Consider the following 22,396-nt stretch of genomic DNA (forward strand, 5'->3'; position numbering starts at 1 on the left):
TTTCTTTCTTTCTTTCTTTCTTTCTTTCTTTCTTTCTTTCTTTCTTTTCTTTTCTTTTCTTTTCTTTTCTTTTCTTTTCTTTTCTTTCAACACTTGATTAGTGCATAACATTTTTGGAGAGGGTATGGCTTTTTCTACTCTTCCCTATCTGTTATTTAGGGTAATGGGAGTTAAGGGTAATGAGAATGAGGCTATCTTGGTTGAATGCCTTTTAATATAAACTTTTGCCTATGTAAGCATTGTGTTGGTTTCCATCTTTTTTATATTAGTCTTTCAGCAGACTGAATTTTTGGTGGGTAGGTCACATGGCAGTGCTTTTCTTTAGAAATACTCCCAGGAACTAAAACCTCTTTCGGACTCTGTAAATATGCACTTGGAGCAAAAGGAAATAGAATTTCTACTCTTGGATTGAGCTAATTTGATTTGAGATATATAGCTAAATACACGATATTTGTCTGAACACATGAATATACTCAAGATACCTAACATACACACATAAGCATTACATAAACCTACTGTTTCCATAAGCATTTTTTTCTCAAGTTTAGTGATGTAGTTGGTCTGGAGTAGAGGGCATTTGAGGAGCCATGTAGGGGTATATTAAACCTGTTATGCTTATTAGTCTAGTGGTTGTTCAAATGAATTTACTAGTGACCAAATTTTAATCTCTCAGCATTCACTTTTCTTAACTATCAACTCAGACTCAGTGACTGTAAGAACTCTGTTGAAAGGAAATATGGGGGCTTTAAGGGATGTATACTAGTTTTAGCAAATTTTTTGTGTATATCATACCATCTTGAAATAACCAGTTCGATTTCAGGAAGGACAAACATGTATAAGAAAATCTGATTAGCATCTTTGAGAATCACAGAAAAACTTTCAGAGTTTGTAGTATGATCAGACACAGAATCCCAGGTGATTTAGGTGACAGTAGAGATTTCTTGGCAATTGGATATCTGCATATACATTTCTCTGTAAGAACTTTGTTGCCTGTCAGTGACATAATTAAGAGGAAGAGTATAGTGGAAAGTAAAAGTGAACTGGGAACTTCAATTTAGTTTCCTTTTTAAAAGGAAGTGTGTTGATGGTGACACTGTTTTAATTGTTTTCTACTGTAGTAGACCGTTTCCATTTAGGAATGTCAAGTTAGTTGTAAGCAATTGTATAGTTTGAATGAAGTGCCTGTCTATATTCACGCCAGCTGGTTTTCTCATTGCATAGATTTCTGTATTTTTCCTGTCAGGAGAGACAAACTAAAGAGCACAGAAGTCTCTGTAAGGCTCCTCAAAAGTCCCTTACCGATATACAATATAAGTTTATAAATATAAACAATTCATGTTATCCCATGTTTAAAAGTAAAATGATTCCTGCAACTTGTCCAACTTGTCTCTTCTGTTGTTGACTTTTTAAATATATAGCATCATCTTGGATGGTATGTTATCTTAGATAAACTGATTACGTAGTTTCTGTTGAAATCAAGGGACTCTGTATCTGCCTGTAAGTTTTCTCAACTTTAAGAAACAAAACAAAGGAACATTATGGGGGAAAAAGCGAGGAAAACCAAGAAATAGACTGCTAACTATAGAGAACAAATTGATGGTTGCCAGAGGTGAGGTGGGCCGGGGGATGGGTGGGATGGGTGAAATAGGTGATGGGGATTAAGGAGTGCACTTGTGATGAACACTGGGTGATGTATGGAAGTGTTGAATCACTATATTATACACCTGAAACTAATATTACACTGTATGTCAAGGAACTGGAATTTAAATGAAAACTGGGGAAAAAAAAGATTTCTCAAAAAAATTACAAGGCTAGCTGAGAAAAATATATTTACTTATTAAATTTCCTGTTTTCTTTTCCCTACCTCCTTAAAAGAAAAAGAGGTGTACTTTACTCTTAAATAAAACATTAGATACTTAATTATTAAAGTGCTATATTAGCAAAATTTAACTCACAGTATTTCCAGTGCATACTTTCTTTGTCATCCCTCCAAAGAATATATCCACTGGAGAAAGAATGGGGCTATCTGAGGGTTTTTTTCTGGAGTTGCCAGGAGAAGTGGAAGAATTTCTAGTTTATGAATACATTGGCATCTCTAGTCCCACTTAATATGTATGATCTGTAATGTTGAAAAAAGGAATTTTGGGAAAAGAAAAAATAAGGCTTTCGCAGATACAAAGATTTGTGTCTTGTGTTCTCTTTCCAAAATTAGCTGGAAGGTGAAACAAGACTGGAAAGTAGGAAGATAATTGGGGCTTAGGTGATCTACAAATTAATCATCCTTTAGGCCACAGTCATAAAATTTGGGATTTTCATTGATGAAATTGTATTAATCAGTCCTGTAGTCTTTCATATGTATATATAATTTTATATGTATTATTTCATCTAATAATAATATCAAGCCAACCTACTATGAGGTAGATACTGTTATTATATGCCTTTTATAGAGGAGAAAACTGAGGCTCATAAATTAAGTCATTTGCTCACACTTGTACAGTCAGGTGGCAGAGCTACAATTCAAACAAAAGCAGGGTGCCTCCAGAGGCTTTACTTAACCATTATGCAATTAGAGCCTATGTAGTCGTTTTGCATTTTTATATTTTTCTTTGAAGGAGTTCAGGACAATATGTAATTTATTCTGAGGTTGAGGTGGATTGTTTTCCATATTTCATAAGTGATGGTAATAAGGTAACAAAATGTAGAGGCTTGACCAGAGTCATGGAGGTTTCTGGTGAGTCTTCATCTTACTAGTTGGTTTAGTCTCTTCTGAAGAAGTTTAGGAGGTGTCAATGTGGCCATCCTTCTTTGAGCTCTGTCCATCTCAAGTATTTTCATATATTTTTTAGGCCTAGCTAACAGTCCTCAAAGATCAGAACTTGCTTATTATGGACATTGAAGAATTTTTTTTTTTTTTTAAGATTTTATTTATTTATTCATGAGAGACACAGAGAGAGAGAGAGAGAGAGAGGCAGAGGGAGAAGCAGGCTCCCAAGGAGCAGAGAGCCCGATGCGGGACTCGATCCCAGGACCCTGAGATCATGACCTGAGCCGAAGGCAGACGCTCAACCATCTGAGCCACCCAGGCGCCCAGAAGAATTATTTTTTTTTTTCATTGGTAGGGAGTTGGAACTAGACTTCTGAAGTTTTTTCCAACATTACGCTTTATGATTTGACACTTCTTCCTTCATTCAACAAATGCTTTTAAAATTAATATTACTATGTGCCAGGTATGTTCTGTGAGTTAAAATTGCCGTAAATGTAATAAGCAGAATAACAAATTTACCTTAGGTAATGGTGCCCATAGATATTGGGTAATCTCCTGTTGCACTCAGAATATCCTCATACCCCAATGCAATACCAGTTATTCTGTGTTCCTTAGAGGTATTCTAGATTCAGTTGCATTTCTTGTTGTTTTTCTTTTTAACTTATTTGAAAACAATCACCAGCAAAACGGCCCTTAACAAGATATAATAAGACTTTGATTGTAAAGATTGTAAAGAAATAGTGGGAATGATTAGATTTTTTCATTTCCCTGTAATATTGCTACTGTGACTATGTGTACAGTCAGAAAGTGTAGCATTTTTGTTAAATGAATCTTAAACTGATATCCACTAGGGGCACATCTCCTCTAGGGGATATGTGGGGGGACATCTTTGGTATGAGGGTATGTTTTGAGAAGCCATATTCCACATTATTTTTTTTTATATATAAAATGAATTTATTACAAATTTCAGAAAGTTAAAGTAGCTTTTTTTTTTTTTTGGCTCCTGGGATTAAATAGAATATATAATGATTCTCTGTGAGAAATTAACAACTTAAGTATTCTGAATTTCTTGGTAGGTGAAATTTTATGCTTATCAAAAAGTTCATGGGTTAAAAAAGGGTTGAGAGACATTCTTTTAAAGACCCAAGGACTAGTGCTCAGTGGATATAGGGCTTAGGTTCTATAAATCTGTGAAGTACTTCAACCAAATCATATCACATTGGAATTGCGATCTACTTACAAAATAACTTGTTTTAGCTACATCTCATGATGCTATATGCATTTATAATAAAATAATTATTTTACCAAACATGATACTGATCTTTTTATTTCCAAGTTTTTAAATGTGGTAAAGACTGCATATTGTAATAGCTTAGTCGAAGTGCTTTTTATGTTTCAATAATAGCTTTAAAATAGCTGGTCAGATACATTTAAAATATTCTTGTTAGTATGATTCACCTTAATTTCAAATTAACAATAAAGATAATTCAAGAAAGTCTGAGTTTTGATTAAGATAATTCAGTTGTTTTGTTTTGTTTTGTAGAATAGCCAGTGACTTTGAACAATGGAACTTCAACATTTAGAGGATCTGACTCAACTACATATGTGCTCATCCAGCCTATTACTGGATAACTTAATTTCAGTTTATAATCATAATAAATAATTGACTTTTTTTTTTTTTACTATAGTTGACACACAATGTTATATTAGTTTCAGGTATACAACATAGTGATTTGACAAATTTATACAGTATGCTGTGTTCACCACAAGTGTAGCTACCATCTATCACCATAGATTGCTAGTACAATATTTGACTGTATTATGCTGTGCCTTTTCTTCCTGTGACTTACTCATTTCATAACTGGCAGCCTGTATCTCCTACTCCCCTTCACCTGTTTTGCCTATCCCCCCACTCCTCTCCCCTTTGGCAACCATCAGTTCTCTGTATTTACAGGTCTGATTCTGTTTTTTATTTATTTGTTTATTTAAAAATTACAAAAAAAATAAAGAATTGACATGTTTTGCATCTTGTATTTGAAGCTTAATGAGCTTTTGACATAAAGGGAATTACTAGTATTCAAGAAACAAAGTTGTTTGTTTAAAGTAAAGTCTGTCTTAAACTGAATACCTGTGTAAAGCCAGAATCTTACAGAAAGTACAGAGCTAAAAACTAAAAAATCACAAATATATCTTTTATATATCAGTAAAAGTTTCTAGGCAAGTATTTATTATAAATGAGTAATTAATTGTGTAACACCTCATGACCTTGTGTATCATCTTGTGGTGGGTTCACAGGATGGAGATTAAATGAAATTTTTTAATTTTGACATTTTGGGTAAAACAACAGAAATTTAACAAATAGTACATAAAAATAGGAGTTTTGCTTATAATTGTTTTTAATTTTTGTCTCTTCAGTGTGTAAATCTGCTCTGTGGGATAGCTTCATTGCTTTAGGTAATAAAGAATGTACGAATTTTGTATTCTAAGGACATGTCCCATGTATTTTCACAACTAAATAAATTTCTAATTTTTTTTTAAATGGTGACTTTTTTTTTTTTAAGATTTATTTATTTATTTGAGAGAGAGAGAATGAGAGACAGAGAGCATGAGAGGGAGGAGGGTCAGAGGGAGAAGCAGACTCCCCGCCGAGCAGGGAGCCCGATGCGGGACTCGATCCCGGGACTCCAGGATCATGACCTGAGCCGAGGGCAGTCGCTTACTGAGCCACCCAGGCGCCCTAAATGGTGACTTTTTAAATCTCTTTATTTTCATTTTTTTTTTTTAAGATTTTATTTGAGAGAGCAAACACGAGCGGGGAGGGGGCCGGGCAGAGGGAAAGGGAGAAGCAGACTCCCCACTGAGCAGGGAACCTGATGGGGGGCTCCATCTCAGGACCCTGAGATCGAGACCTGCGCTGAAGGCAGACACAACCTACTCAGCCACCTGGGAGTCTCTCTAAGTAAACTTTGTCCTGATTGTATGTGGTTAAATTTTAGCTCTTCAAGGAACTTTTAATCAACATTAGTCTAAACTTTTCCTTTTAGATTTAAAAAAAGAGAAAACAGTTCTTGAAAGTTAAATGTACTTGTCAGTAGCCTTAAATATAATGGTTGAACTGAGATTAGAATTTTAGAAGAAAGCAGTGTTGATTGTTCTTTGCCTTCTTCCTCTAATACTGTTTATAATTATGTTGTTCCTATTAAGACGAAGCTTTGTAATTTTTTTCATTATTTCATTTCAGTCTTATGCACAGACTTCAAATAAGTGGGTTGATTTTTAAAAGAAAATTGAAAATTCTTTTAAGTTTTTTTTTTTTTTTAATAAACTAATGAGTCAAGAATAGTTAACTTTCCTCACAGCAAGTTTACAAAAATAGGAGTATTACAAAAATAGTCATAGGACTGTAATAGTTTTAACTATTGACATATGGCTAGATATTAAATACATCAATGCAATATGAATGTTTTATTGTTTTACTCTGAGTGTTTCAAGAGAGACTACAAATATCAAGGGTGAGTTCGGATGACTAACATATTGAAGGTGTAAAAATATTTCATAACAGTTACTTTGTAGAACTATTACCATGGCCATGTGAAAATTCCAATATGTTTCTAATTATGCTTCTGTTTATATCAATCCATGAGTCTTTTATAGGAATAAATTGGTAGCATGGGTGATGCTGGAATTATTGCCAGTCATTTAAGCAGATTATCTGGTAGTATGGTAGGTAGAACATATTTAAATTGAGAGTAGGAAAGTTAAAGGGAAAAAGGTATTATTTATTACCCACATGTTTGTTAAATAAATTTGAGGAATTAAGATCAGACATGTGGTTATGGAGTAAATCGTTTTAAGACCAAAGGGAATAATCAGTGTCATGTTGAAATAGGAAATTAGAATAGTAGTCTTTGGACAATGTCATTCTATTTTCCTGTTCTAGGGCACAGACACTGAAATGGAATAAAGTTTTATTTTCTTACAGGTACCATGTGCCTTGCTTGCTATGTCAAGTGATATACTTAGGTTCTTTAGTATATAGAAAGGTAGTAATTAATTGTTTCCATTTGTCCATCGTATTCTTATTTTTCTCAATAAAGATTTGATTGTAATAAGTGTTAATATCTTGACCAGGTAGACAATCCTGGAGGTAGAAAGATGGACAGAAATGGAAGAGGTTCGCATGTGAGATGATTAGTCCTGAGTTTATAGAACAAATTAAAAACTGAATAAATGAATTTTTTTCTGAGAGACTGAGAAGTTAAAAATAATTGAGTTAAAATTGGAATAACCTATCAAAAGTAAAAGGTAAATGTTTACATTTAAGTATTTAAAACCTCTATTATTAAGTTTCTCAACTACCACTATTAATTTTATGGTTGCTATTTGTATTCTAATCACAACTTTTTTTCCCTTAGGTGGTATCATGGAAAACTTGATAGAACTATAGCAGAAGAACGCCTAAGGCAGGCAGGGAAGTCGGGCAGTTACCTTATAAGAGAGAGTGATCGGAGGCCAGGATCCTTTGTACTTTCATTTCTTAGCCAGACAAATGTTGTCAACCATTTTAGGTAAGTCTTTATTTCTAATATGAGGCTAAATAATATAGTTACTTTGCTGTAGTGTTCTTAAATACACCTGCTTTAATAAAGGTGAATGTTTCAGTGATATTTAAGTGATGGGGTAAGTGATTTTCAGTTTTCAATTATGTGATTTAATCAGATGATTATAGAGTAGATACTGAGTGCATGCTTTTTTTGTTTAAAAACAATATAATTGGGCATTTGCTAATCTCAAATATAATGATCACTGTTAAAGTATAAAGAATTATGAAGAAACTTTGGTAAAGCAGAAATAAAGGAAATGTGTATTTTTAGACTACAGAGTAACAAAATATAGGAAACAAAGTAAAGATGTGTGCCCTTTAATTCATTTTTGCTTCCCGGTTCTGAAATTCTTTGCAAACATTCATGTCAAAGGTATGTAGATTTTCAAGTACAGATATCAAAGTTTACATAAATACAGATACCTATATTATTGTCTTCAATTTCATTTTTATGGGAGACATTGAAAAAAATCATTTTTGCCTGTAATGTTAACTGATAAAATGTTTGTATGTTCTTGACTTTCACATTTTAAAATAAGTTTTAAGAGTACTTTATACCACACGTCAAATGTGAAATTATTATAATACTCTAAATATTTTGAGATCTGTAAGCTACTTTTAGCCAGAGAAAACTTACTAATGTTGCTATTTAGTCTTAAATATGAAGAGTGAGCAGAGTATCTGAAGATAGACTTATAAATATTGCAATGAAGAATGTAATGGGGTTTGTAAGTCAGATATGTATTTCATATCTATCACATGTATGCATATATATTTTTAGAAGAAATAACCTCAGGTAAATTTGCATTGGCAGATATTAATAAGTGGTATTTTAATACAAGGATATAGTAAAGGAAAAGAGTATGAAAATTAGGGAGTTTAATTTCTTTAGAACTTGGTGTTCAAAATTGGCTCTAAAGGTTTTTGTTATACTGTATTTTTTTCCTGTACAAATAGGATTATTGCTATGTGTGGAGATTACTACATTGGTGGAAGACGTTTTTCTTCACTGTCAGACTTAATAGGCTATTACAGTCATGTTTCCTGTTTGCTTAAAGGAGAAAAATTGCTTTATCCAGTTGCACCACCAGAGGCAAGTAAAACTTAAATAAAAATATTTTTCAGAAATTTATTTCACTTTACTATGAGGTTAGCTCTTACTCAGTTTCTTATGGTATTTATTATAAATCAAGAAATATTTTAAATTTTAATTCTGGTTGTACTGTCAGCAAAACTGATATCGTCTTCAAAAAATTTTTTTCAGTAATTTTGTATTTAAGTTGCTAGATTTTTTTTTTTTTTATAATACTGTATGGTGATAGCTTAACATATTTTTAAGTGAATGAGCAGTAATGACTGATAGCATAGTGCTAATCAGTTGCTGCAAGATTCTGAAACGCCTTCTGCATCATCAGAGAAAGATTAATTTATATGTCCCATGTAGTTCATTTAAAATTAAATGGCTACTCATATTACTTGGTAAAAACATTGGTTATACAGTTAAAATAATTTCTATAAAAAAAAAAAAAAGAAACAAGACAATATTTCTAGGCTTTGAGTATTTAGAACCTTACTAAAAACGATTTGAATGATCCTGTGTTCATAATGAGGATTTTTATTGGTTTGAACTTTATGTGGATATACCTGATTTGACTTTAACATAAAAAGATTATTTATCTTTTGTAAATCTTTTTTCTTTTCTTATGATTCCTAGCCAGTAGAAGATAGAAGGCGTGTTCGAGCCATTCTACCTTACACAAAGGTTCCAGACACTGATGAAATAAGGTATTTTAGAATGTATTCTCATTTATAGGCATTTGAAATAGGCATTTGACAGACTTCGAAAACTTACCACTCTTGGACTGGAAGGTCTTGGACTTTGAGGAAATAGCATGCAGCAGGGTGAAAGTACCTTTAATATTGAGTTCATCGTTCCTGTACTCCTGTGTTTGGCTTATTTGTTCAGAATATGGATTTGGATCAGAGTGGCCACAGTGAAGATGACAGGTGAAATAAATTCAGATTTTATTAGACTCTCTGACAAAGTAAGGATAATTGTTATATTCTGTACTCTATTTTTATTACTACATGGCATTTATGTCTCAACTGTAATTTGTACTTAAATGATGACTAACTTCTATTTTACATGATGGGTGAATAGTTTAAGTGTGGCATAGAACTACAGAACATGATAATTTTTAAAAATTATTTTTATATAATTTGATTTATATATAACTTGTTTTTGTTATTTTCATATAATCTGATGTTTGATAATTATCAAATTATCAGTGTCTTTCTACAAGCTACTTTGCAATAGAAAATTTGTTTCTTACTGGTAAAATGTTTACTGATTCTGGTAATACAGCTCACCAAAATCAACAGCAACATTTAAAAAACAGTAACTTTGGGAGGTACTGAAATTTCTGGAAATATGGTATTTTAAAAAATAAAGATTCAAATATCTGGAATCTCCGAATAAGGATTCTATTTTTATATGATTGTCTACAAAATAACAACTTCTCATTTAGTTTTTATTGGCATACCTTTATTTGTGATCTAAGCAGGAAAGGCCAATGAAAGAAAGAGAAGGAATGAAATGTATACAGTAAAGAAGAACAGTGGTGAACTACCAGTTGAGGAATTTTGAATAACTTGTAAATTCCCAGTGTATCTTCTAGAACAGCAGTGCTCAAAGTGTGATCCATGTACCTTGGGGATCCTTGAGACCCATTTAGAGAATTCATGAGAGCAGAACTGTTTTTCTTTTTCTTTCTTTTCTTTCTTTTCTTTCTCTTTCTTTCTTTCTTTCTTTCTTTCTTTCGTTCTTTCGTTCTTTCATTCTTTCGTTCTTTCGTTCTTTCAAGATTTTATTTTATTTGACAGAGAGAGACACAGCAAGGGAGGGAACACTAGCAGTGGGAGAGGGAGAAGCAGGCTTCCTGCTGAGCAGGGAGCCCGATGTGGGGCTTGATCCCAGGATCCTGGACACAGAACTGTTTTCTTAATAAGACTAAGATATAATTTGCCTTTTTCACTGTGACATTTACATTGATGGTACAAAAACAAGAAGCAGTAAAACTGTTAGTGCCTTAGCACAAATCAAGGCAGTGGCAGCAGTGTTCTTCACTGCCACACACTTGGAGGTAAACAGTACAAAACAGTTTCCCCTCAAATTTTTCTTGATGAGACTGTAAAAGGTATTTTACTAAATCTCAACCCTTTTAGCATTCAGTGTGATGCATATCTTTTTAATCTTTCTGTGTGATGAAGAAAACTGGTGAATCTTTTTAATATTCTGTGTGGTGAAATGGGAAGTACGCGCCAAGTATCTTGGCTGTGTACCACAGGTCCTGGTCTTGAGGAGAGCGGTGTTGAGAGTGGAGCTAGCTTCTGCTTTTGTGTACACCGTTTGTACCTAAGACTGACAGGCAAACTATCCAACTATGGTTATTCAGACTAGAGTATTTGACTTTTTTTTTTTTTTAAGTGAGTCTGTTACGTTATTTCAGGGGAAATAACTGGAGGTATTTGTTGCCAATGACAAAATTTGAACTTGCAAGCAAAAATGAGAATTTTGGAAACCCTGTATCTGCCGTCAGGAGTTTGACAGCTTCCCACATACTTCCTGATTTTTCTGATGAGATTGGTGGTGATATTAAAGAATGTGATGTTTTGATTGTGTAAGGTGAATTTACATTTGGATGATCTGCATAGCTCAGTGAACCAGTATTTTCTAAATGATCGATGCATGCTGTTAAAGAATTATGCCTGGGTAAAGGTCCCTTCAAAGCACAAGATTGACAAATAGATATTACTGAAATGGGGTACAGAAAGTTCATTGATGGTGTTTTAGATTCCATATTACAACTAACCTTCAAGTACCAATTGTTGAGTTTTTGGTGTAATATCATAGAATATAATTATCTGAGAGGCCATTTAAATACTCATTCCTTTCACAACTACATATTTTTGTGAAGCCAAATTTTTCTTCATATACTTCAAACAAAAAAAAAAACTTAAAACAACAGATTGAATAGAGAAAGCGAAGAATCTAGCAGTGTGCAGTTAAGCCAGATGTTGAGATTTACAAAAAATGTAAAACAATATTCTCACAAAACTTGTAAAAATAATAATTTTTTATATTCTTTATGTTACTGTGTGATGGGGTGTATTATTTTTTAAGAAATTAGTAAACACTTAAAACATATTTTAAATTCTAACATGGTAAATATTAATAGATATAATTCATATAAATAAAAGCCTTTTAGGGTATCAGTTTTTAAATATATAAAGGAGTCCTGAGAGACCTTCAAAACTGACAACTACTGGTCTAGGAAGATGAAAATTTAAACAAGATTTGGAATATATAAATTTTAATTTGATCATATAAATATATGTGAATGTATGAGTCCTTAAAAATTTGTATGTATCTTTGAAGTTTTTTTTTTTTTTTAAGGTAAAAACATCTGAAGATTAATGAGATTTAATAAGGCATTTTAACTCTTTTGGGGAAAAATGCAAAATAAAGAATCTTTGATTATATCGTTTGTGTTAGTAATAAGCTCTTTATTTCAAATTTTTTTCATTTTGCACCATATATTTAGTGTTCTAGCAACAACAGAAGTCAAAATTTAATAAAAAAAATTCTCTTACGACTGCTTTTGACCAAGAAATGAAACTTGTCACTTCTCATTTCTATATTTTTTTCCATATGTACTCCCATTTTACTCATATATTTTTTTTAAATGTAGTTATTTAGGAGATTGGTTCTAGAAAGGAGTAATTTATTTGGTTAAGTAGTAATGTCTGCTGCCAGTCAGCTAGTGAAATATGGTCGCAGTTAACAAGGGTTGTCAAATCAAGATAGAATGCAGTATTACGTGCTCATCTAAATAGAATTCATCTCAAGTGTTGTGTATAAGTTTTTTAGTCTTGAACTTGTCCAAGGAACATTGAAGCTTGAGATATTCTGGAGAAAAACAGTTTTCAAAGTATGAGAAGAGATTTACTTAATGGAACTTTGGTTTGTGAAAATTTAGACTGAAAGGAAACTTAAAAAATATGCGATAGATGCGAATCTAGAGATAGGGTCAGTAGCAGCAGGCAATCAATCTTGAAACTTTGAACACTGGGAGGCATTCATTCAGGCCTAAAACGAAAAGTTCAATGAATTACTGCTGTTGTAAAATGGCATCAATATAAGACTAACTTACTCCTCCTGTGATTTTATGGAGGTTGAAAACATATAGATTCTAAGGAAAAGAAACTAGTTTGTGTATGCATCTCTCTACTCAGAAATTGTTAACAGAAAAAACATGCATACATTCTCCTATCCTTTGATACCACTTCAGAGAAAGAATGCTATGTTATATCATGGATGTCTAAGTGAATTAAATGAACATTAATGTTTTTTATGAGAAAAATGTTAATTCTCATAAACATCTGCTGATAAGGCTTATTGTGCTTATTTAAAATAAAGTTTTTCTAAAGTAACTGTATCTTGTGTATGTGTAATGAGTTAATTATATTATGATTTTATATCTAACGTACATCTGAAAGAGTAATTACATGGAAGCTTAAATTTTTAAGTTCACTTTTCTTGGAGTTTTACCCTAAAGCCTATAATACATACATAATTACTGTTTATACAGATTCTAATTTGAATTTAAGAGTAATCCAATAATGTAGATAGTGCAGATGCCATTATTAAATCCATTTTACACATGAAGAAATAAGATTCAGATTGTTAAGTGTCTTCAGAGTTTTACATTTAGGTGATGCCAGAAACAGGACAAAAATCCAGGGTATATGAGTTTAATTTCTTATATTTTCCAATACCATATTATCTCTGTAGTATGGCACATGATTACTCAAATTTCCATGTTTAAAATTTTAATTCAATTTTAATAACTTCATAATTGCTATTTTCAGTTTCCTAAAAGGAGATATGTTTATTGTTCATAATGAATTAGAAGATGGATGGATGTGGGTTACAAATCTAAGAACAGACGAACAGGGCCTTATTGTTGAAGACCTAGTGGAAGAGGTGGTAAGTTTTGTTCTTTTCCTCTCACTGTCAGAATTTTAAATATTTTGTACATTTTTGGAACTTTTCCATAATCAGGCGAAATTAGTAATGAAACTTTTTTTTTAATTGAAAACCTCAATTCTTAAGTACAAGGAATTTTTTCATTAAAATGTGTTTACTGTAGTAGATGTTATTTATTTGGAAAGAGCATAACTAAGCTAGCATGTTTGATTCTTTAACTATTGATTTTCTGAAAGTTTTTTTTTCCAGAAAGGTTTCATGAGTTTCTAAGAATTAAAAAAAATTAACATTTGTGTTTATTTGTATCTCTTTTTGTCTTCTTAGTGGTTTTCCTCATAAATGAGGCTATGAAAAAATGATCATGGAATCTGAATCAAATAGGGTTGTACATGTTTGCTTTCAGAATCTTTATCTCCCAAATATATGTACAGTTTTCTAGTAACCTTGGAAAAACAGTTATATTACACATATATTATCACGTTTCTGCATTTCCAGTATTCCCATTTTCGTTGTCGCTACACAATACAGTCATCAGTCGTCTTGTCACACAGCATAGATAATTGTGCGGTTTTTTGATAGCAGGGCCGCATTCAAGCAGCATTTGCATTTCAGAGATAATACTCAGTATCACTGAATCTTATCAAACATATTACAGTTTTGGAGTTCATCTTTCCCCTTTGGATTTGGATTTGGATTTGTTTTGTGATGGAATGGTTTCCTTTTATCTTTCACAACCCTCAGAGCTACTGTTTTTAAATTATGTCACGAACTTGGTAATATTCTGAAACCTGTGCTTTGATTATTTTCCGGGAAGATAGCAGTGGGGAATATTTTTCTTTGTTATTAATTCTCTTGATTAATAGATCTTGATATGTAGAAGTAAAACATACTGAGGAAAAGTGGAGGGCAGTTCAGGAAATGGTATGATACATTGTATACACATAGTTACTTAGTGGAAGAGCTGGGATTAGAACTCCTAATTCCTAGATTAGTGTTTGGTATTTTACAGTAGGGAGAGATGTTTATTTCATATAGGCCAGAAGTGTTCAAACTGAAGAATCTTACTGTGTTGGTTTTACTACAGTAAAACTTTTTTATGTTGGATTTTTTTTCCTCCCCGCTATAACCCCCTTCCCCTGTTTTTCTGATTATTTAAAGGATTTAGAGTATAGTTTAACCTTTTTCCAGCTCTTGAGATGCTGGGTCAAATTTAATAAGATAAACTTTAAGAAGAAAAGTGAAAGTTATCCAATGAGTACAGCGGGGGAAAAAAAGCCCAATTTAACATAAGGACACATGACCTAACATCAATAAAGGGAAAAAAATTAAAAGAACAAGTTAACAAGTCAGTATGAACTGAACAATGTGATGTGGCTGCTAAAAAGGAATATAGTAATACTTTCAATTAATAGTGTAATAGTTCCAAGTTAGAATTAATAAACAATTTTTACTCTAATACTTAAAATAAGTTTTCATACTGATCTTCTTTGGAGCCTAGTGATTCCTTGTAGCTTGAAAAGCCATTTGGAGATTGTCTAGATTTCAGACATTAGGTTGGTGGTTGGATTTAAGGATTTTCCCACTCTGAAATTCTAATTACTGTTCTCCAAGTACATTTATACTTTTATGCCTTAAATCTAGAATGTAAGCTCTGTGAGGATTTTTGTCTCTGATTCAGTGATGTATCCCCATAGCATAGAATAGTGTCTGACATTAGTAAGCATTCAGCACATGTTTGTTGAATGAATTTCTTTATGCCTACACTTTCTGATACTCCTGCCCTGCTAGACTACTACCATGTAAAATTTAATTCATCTTTATCAATTCAGCTCAGATGCTGTCCCTGTTTTCACAGAGGATTTATGGCTTTCTTAGGCTAAATTGTTTCCTCTTGTGTTTCTATAGCACCTTGTTAATTCTGTATTTTATTACATTGTATAAAATTAGTTTATGGTGTAAACCTGTTCTGTAGAGATTAGCTCTTTTTGGGCAATGATGCATTTTGTTTTTGTGTAAATTTTTTTTTTTTTTTTTTTTAGCATACTGCTTTGTTTTATAGTAGACATTCAGTGGGTGTTTGATTTTAGTTTGGTTAGGTATTTGATGAGTAAGGAACAAATTGAGAGAGGTAAATCCATGTATAGATAGACCATTTTTCTTCATTATTCAATGAAAACCTGGTGCCAGGTACCCAGTTTTGCTGGGTACTAGGAGTACAGTTCAATAAATATTCAGTGAAAATTTTATGCCCAGCATTGTGCTAGTGGTTATGGTGGTGGTTGGGTGTTAACAAAGAAAAGTTAAGATCTTAAGGTGCTTACGGCCACTATTAAGGAATGAATAACACCAGTGTGTCTTAAATAATAGGCATGCTAAATAGAATAAGGTAAAGTTCAAAAGATGATAAAAGAAGGATGTCTTTTCTTTTTTTTTTTTTTTTAAAGATTTTTTATTTATTTATTTGAGAGAGAGAGAATGAGAGAGAGCACATGAGAGGGGGGAGGGTCAGAGGGAGAAGCAGACTCCCTGCCGAGCAGGGAGCCCGATGTGGGACTCGATCCCGGGACTCGATCCCGGGACTCCAGGATCATGACCTGAGCCGAAGGCAGTCGCTTAACCAACTGAGCCACCCAGGCGCCCGAAGGATGTCTTTTCTATTCAAAGTAGAATTTTGTATTTATGTTTTAGGGACTCAGTATTTTACTGAGGACTGGTATTTGAAGAAAATCCTGTCTGGATAGTTTAGGTTAACAAACAGGTAGGAAGCAGTGAGTGGAAAGGACATTCTGAGTTAAAAAGAACAAGGCAGTGGTATTGAGAATATAGATAAGCAAATTGGTAGTTATGTGGGTATATTGTATAGATACCTAAAGAGAATTGGTAGTACTAGATAGGAAATGTAGACTTGAATGATATGAAAAAGGATTTAGATTTTATCAAAGGACGAATTTGTAGGGAGCAGAGAGGTATTAAAGGTTTGGTTTTTAAATTTTGTTTCTTTTTGTTTGGTTTGGTGTTTCTTAGCGCAGGAGAAAGTTGGAGTTGAAAATGATGAGTCCAGAACGGAATGGTGAAGTGATGGGGTGGGACAGGGCACATAGGTAATTAAACTCACTGGGCTGTGGTAATAGTTTGAGAAAAGGGAGGAAAAGGGCCTGAATTACAGTAATCACAACAAGAGGAGAAGAGTAGTAACAGTAAGGGAGAGAGTTTTAGGAAGATGTTTCTTGAACTGATACATCTTTTCTTGTATATGCATAAGTAAATATGAGGGACAGGGCAGAGATGTGTTTGAAGATGTGATTTTTATTAATTTTAATAAAAATAGATGAGTAGTTAAAATGATATAAAATACTGTCTTAATGTCTTACCCTTTAGGGCCGGGAAGAAGATCCACATGAAGGCAAAATGTGAGTTTGTGTTAATTACTAAAAGGAAAAAGAAAATACGTTTATAAACCTACAAATTGGAAAACTTAGGCCAAAATTTATTTTAAAAGAAAACTGCTACTTTTGGGGCTGTCCTAAGAATTGTTTTTATTTGCTCAGGAACTGATATGTTAATATTTTCTTTAGGATCTATTGATAGTCTTATTTTTAAATAATGAAGGTGTCTTTTATTTATATGTAACTCTTCTATCACTAAACTAAAGGTTTTTCTGTGAACATTAATAACAGTATGAATGTCATGATTCCTCATATTTTTCTTTACTTTCCTACTGATACATTTATAGCATTTCTTGTTTTTGTTACCACATCTTTTAGATATGTTGTGTTTCAGTTTTTTTGTTTGGGGTGTGTGTGTATGTGAGAGAGAGAGAGAGAGACAACTTTTCTCCAACATCAGGGTTCTTTTTTTTTTTTTTTTAAAGATTTTATTTATTCATTTGACAGAGAGAGAGAGAGCATAAGCAGGAGGAGCAGCAGACAGAGGGAAAGGGAGAAGCTGTAGGGCTGGATCCCAGGACCCTGGGATCATGACCTGAGCTGAAGGCAGACACTTAACCAACTGAGCCACCCAGGCGCCCCAACAGGGTTCTTTACCATACTTACAAGATTCTGCAAGGCCCTTCTTTTCGTAATCTTTTCAGGCTGATTTTAAGTATCTTGTAAGGGCTAATTCAAAGACCAGGTATTACTGTATGTTTTATTTGCCACAGTCTTCTCATATTTCAGAAATGTTAGCTGTTAGCAATAATCTCCTATGGGAAATTTACTCTAATTTTGTTTTTGTCCTTGGAGATCTTTTTTAGTGTCCTGCTCACCCCTCATTTGTTTGTTTGTTTTTTTTAAATTTGTTCATTTGAGAGAGAGAGCACAAGCAGTAGGGAGAGGCAGAGGGAGAGAGAAAGGGAGAAGCAGATTCTCTGCTGAGCAGGGAGCCCGATGCGGGGCTTGATCCCAGGACCCTGAGATCATGACCTGAGCCGAAGGCAGACGCTTAACGACTGAGCCACCCAGGTCCCCCCGCCCCCCAATTATTTGTATATGAATTTTCTTCTGAAGATGTTAACTCTCAATCCCAATTCTATTTTACTTATGATTTTAGTAGAAACTCTTCATCTTTTGATCTCTTTTCACTGGAACATTTTTTTCTTACCATCCTGTCAGAATTTACGAATGGAAGCAACTTGCCTCTCAAGTGGTTGCTTACTCTGTTTTCTAACCATTAGAACACAAAAATGTGAAGCTGAATACTCTCAGTAAACCTCGTTTAGTTCCCCACCCTTCCTCAGGTGGAACATATGAGATGTTTTCTGAGTTCATTTTCCTTATTGTTCTATGTAGCTGTGTAACTGTAAAATAGGCTCCATGAGTGAGACCGTACCTTGTTGATTGTATTAGTGTGAAGTCTTCCCACTACCTACATCAGATTACAAATTCTAAATAAGGTGTGCCCTTGAAAAGAATATGTATTCATTGTTTTGGGGTGCAGTGTTCTGTATATATATCTGTTCCATCTAGTGTAGTGTGTCATTCAAAACCACTTTTTCCTTGTTGGATTTTTTTTATCTGGATGATCCATCCATTGATGTAAGTGGGATGTTTGTCTCCTACTGTTACTGTATTCCTGTCAATTTCTTCCTCTGTTAATAGCTGCTCTCTGTATTTAGGTGCTCCCATGTTGGGTGCATAGATATTTGTAATTGTTATATCCTCTTGTTGGATTGTTCCTTTTATCATTTTATAATGTCCTTCTTTTCTCTTGTCACAGTCTTTGTTTTTAAAGCCTATTTTGTCTGATATAAGTACTGCTACCCCAGCTTTCTTTTCACTTCCGTTTGCCTGGTAAATGTTTTTTTGTCCCTTCACTTTCAGTCTGCATGTGTCTTTAGGTCTGAAGTGAGTCTCTTGTAGGCGGTGTATGGATGGGTCTTGCTTTTTTGTTTTGTTTTGTTTTAGTCTTGTAGTACTTTTACTTTCCAAGTTGTTTTTAAGCCACTATCAAAACTAATAGAGTAGATCCCAAGAATTTGTGGCAAAGTGTTGGAGGGATGATCTGGAGTTGTCAGGCTGGTATTAAGAGGTGTTAATCAGCAAGATAGGTAATTGTCCTTCAGGTAAATGAGAGGAGATTTTAAGAAATTTAATTACTAATAGTTTTTAAAATCAGGTGTGTCATTTTATTCTAAGGTAAAATTTAAATACTTTATTAAATGCAGTGGATCTTGACTATAATGCCATTTATAATTTCCAAATGCTTATTTTAAGTATACAGAAACTAAAATACTCTAGCCATCTAATTTGTTATGGCATTAGCTCAAATAGAATTAGGAATGCTAAGTCATTTTATTTCAGTCCTTGATGCTGATACCTACTCTGTCATCACTCAGTCTTACTTTCTGACTTTAAGGAAAGTATTAATCAGCCATTCCATTTTCCTTCAAGAGAGAATTTACCTCCTATTATAGGGAAAGTTCATTTTGAGAGTAATGTGAGGAGAATTCATTTACTTTTTTTTTCTGGATAATTCTGTAGTGGGCTCTACCTGTACTACCCTTCCCTCCTAATACAAAGAAAAGAGAACACTAGCTATGGTGTAAACATGTAACAGTTTCTCATTATCAGAATTAAAATCATTACTGCCTTTGTATTGTTAATTAATATGGAAGTTATAGTTCATATCAGTCCCTTATTTTTCTATATTTTGTTGAAATTATGTATGTTTACAAAGCACAATAACATAAATGTAAAAGGGATGAGATAATTTGATCAATTGTATTTACTTTTATTTCATTATATCAGCTTGAATTAAACTTGTGCTGGTTGTTTAGTTTTGATTGTATAATAGCAAAAAGGACTTCAGATTTACATATTTAATTTGTTCTCTTTTTAAGATGGTTCCATGGGAAAATTTCCAAACAAGAAGCTTATAATTTACTAATGACAGGTACTTGTATATTCACTCTTTATTTAAAAACAGACCATTTATCATCCATTTTGCCTTTAGCACTCATTTGATATTTAAACATACTGTAAATTCTTGCATACCACAGAGAAACTGCTATATTTGTTATCTGGTGTTTTTTAGTTGAACACATACATGCAGTATAAAATTCAGTGAAGTGTGTTTCTTTCTGTCCCAGTCCTATTCTCTTCCCTGCAAGCAGCACCAGATTTGAGTTTTTTTCCTGTATTTTTATAAGTTTTCAGTGTCTGTGTTATCTCCCTTCCTTGCCCCTAAACATACCCCTACACACGCACACTCATAGGAACATGCAACATGGCTTTTTTCATGTTAGGATATATTTTGGGAGATCATTCTATATCTGCTTATATAAGTTTTCATTCTTTTGAATGACCATAAACTTCTGTTATATAAAAGCCATAATTTATTATCGATATTTAGAATAATATTGTGTAGTTTTTATTTTTTTGCTGTTCGGATGCAGGAAATGTTCTAGCATTTATCTTTGTGCACTTGTGAAATTATAGAATTGGGCCTTATTTAAAATATATTCATTTTAACATTTCTTAAAAGTTTTTATAGAGATACGCAAAGTAAAAATTGACTTGTATTGTGGGTTTATTATTTAAACTAAAAACCATCCTGTCATCATTTATCCTAACATTTAAGACAGAATTAATTTAACTACTAAATATCTTTTTCATAAACCATACATAATAAGGATTTGACACAAGTTTAAGCCATAATCTGTAATGTAGAAATCTTAGTTCTTTAAAAACAACCAGTGTTTGATAGTTTTTGTATATGGTGAGTAAACTACTGATTATTAAAGATGTTTTCTGAATTACTGTTTCGAACTGTAGGCATTGGAGTTTAATGTAATAAATACTTGGCTCTTTTGAAAGATTTAAGGGAGTTTTAGAAGTGTTCAATTTTATTGTGAGGATGTAGACTAAGTAGGTTAAAAATAAGGAACATCATGATGCGAATGGTAGTAATAGAGACCAGATGCTCAACCAAAATGACATGCTATCAGCTTTGAGGGTGGGACCAAAATATTTATTTTAGTGAATTTACTGAATTATGAATAGAAGTTTATATTTTTGAACTTGGACCACCAAATACTTGAGGCACTCATTCTTGTTTAATGCATTTCAAGTTGAAAGGGACCAAACTTATTTCTCTATGTTACTTTTTATTTTCTTGTGCTCTTTGAAGAATCTGATGATTTTCTCCCCTGAAAAGTACACATCAGTGTGTTTTCCTAAAAACAGTCAAGTTCTGATCTTTTCTATGTCATTAGGACTTAAGGAAGAGGAAAAACAAACCATTTTGGTGTTAAGAGTCACTGCCAATTGAAGATATCAAAAAGCCTTCTCTAAAATTAGTGTGAAAACATTTAATATATGATAATTTGTTTCTATATGACTTTCCAGGTACTTACCTATTAAATGAAAGGTGGTGTACATGTATTGATTTTGATAAGGTACACACATATTTCATTTTTGAATCTACCTTTGTAAGCATTGGTACTCTTTTATTACAGTTATTACTTTTTAATGTTTAATCAGAAGCATTGATTAAATGTAGAGTATGCCTAAACAAAATTTACTTTAACTTTTTTCAACTCTTCTTATTAAGAGGATTTACAAATAGAATGTACCCATTTTAGCCAGTGTCCTCTATACCTGTGGTTAGGTTATTCTTCCGAAGTCATGACAGGTAGAGACATTATTAACCAGAAATCACTGCTGCAGACTTATTTTTATGTAATACACACATGCAACATCATAAGTGGTTGTGACTCATAAACTAGAAAGCATAAAGATGTATTAAAATTGTTTTTATTATAAGATAAGTTCCTGGTGAAAATTTACATATGTTTATGATTTTTAAATGTACTTTATAATTAGGTTACTTAACACTATTTTTTATTTGATAATTAGGAAATAAAACTAACAGCTTAATTTTTACAGTTGGCCAAGTATGCAGTTTTCTTGTGAGGCCCTCAGATAATACTCCTGGTGACTATTCACTTTACTTTCGGACCAATGAAAATATTCAGCGATTTAAAATATGTCCAACACCAAACAATCAATTTATGATGGGAGGCCGATATTATAACAGGTGAGTTGTGAGAAATTTTAGTTACCTTTTACTTTTGGCAAAAATAGTTGAAATTTCAATAACGTACATCAGATTCAAAATTGTATAAGAGTGCCTGACTTTTTAGTATTTAAAATTATAAGGCCTTTAATATAATTTAGTAGTAGTCATGTCCAAGGATTCTTCAGATAGTGTCAAACATGAATATAAGTTAATAACTTATAATTTGTTTTCTTCCAAGATAATTTATATGTTTGTTGATTATATGCAGACTGTTTACAGCAAATTTGCTAAGTCCTTAAGTATAGGATAGCAAAACATTTGTTTTAAGAAAAAGAAAATATATTATGTTATTTTATTAGTGAGACATTTTATTTTATTTATTTTTCTTTTCAAGATTTTATTTATTTATTTGACAGAGAGTACAAGCAGGGAGAGCAGTAGGCAGAGGGAGAGCGGGGAGCCG

At 32.8% G+C, this 22,396-nt stretch overlaps 1 protein-coding gene across 1 annotated transcript in view; it reads left to right on the top strand.

Annotated features, from left to right (window-relative positions):
- Positions 1–22,396, top strand: part of RASA1 (RAS p21 protein activator 1) — a 107,590-nt gene that overhangs the window by 43,972 nt on the left and 41,222 nt on the right. The window contains exons 2-8 of the mRNA XM_035014795.1: positions 7,180–7,332; positions 8,325–8,460; positions 9,082–9,152; positions 13,299–13,416; positions 16,795–16,826; positions 19,754–19,806; positions 21,801–21,951. Of these exons, the coding sequence (XP_034870686.1) occupies positions 7,180–7,332; positions 8,325–8,460; positions 9,082–9,152; positions 13,299–13,416; positions 16,795–16,826; positions 19,754–19,806; positions 21,801–21,951 (714 nt within the window). The remainder of the gene's footprint in view (positions 1–7,179; positions 7,333–8,324; positions 8,461–9,081; positions 9,153–13,298; positions 13,417–16,794; positions 16,827–19,753; positions 19,807–21,800; positions 21,952–22,396) is intronic.

The sequence above is a fragment of the Mirounga leonina genome, unplaced genomic scaffold (genome assembly GCF_011800145.1).
Source record: "Mirounga leonina isolate KUSES-001 unplaced genomic scaffold, KU_Mleo_1.0 Mir_168, whole genome shotgun sequence".
Taxonomy (NCBI): Eukaryota; Metazoa; Chordata; class Mammalia; order Carnivora; family Phocidae; genus Mirounga; species Mirounga leonina.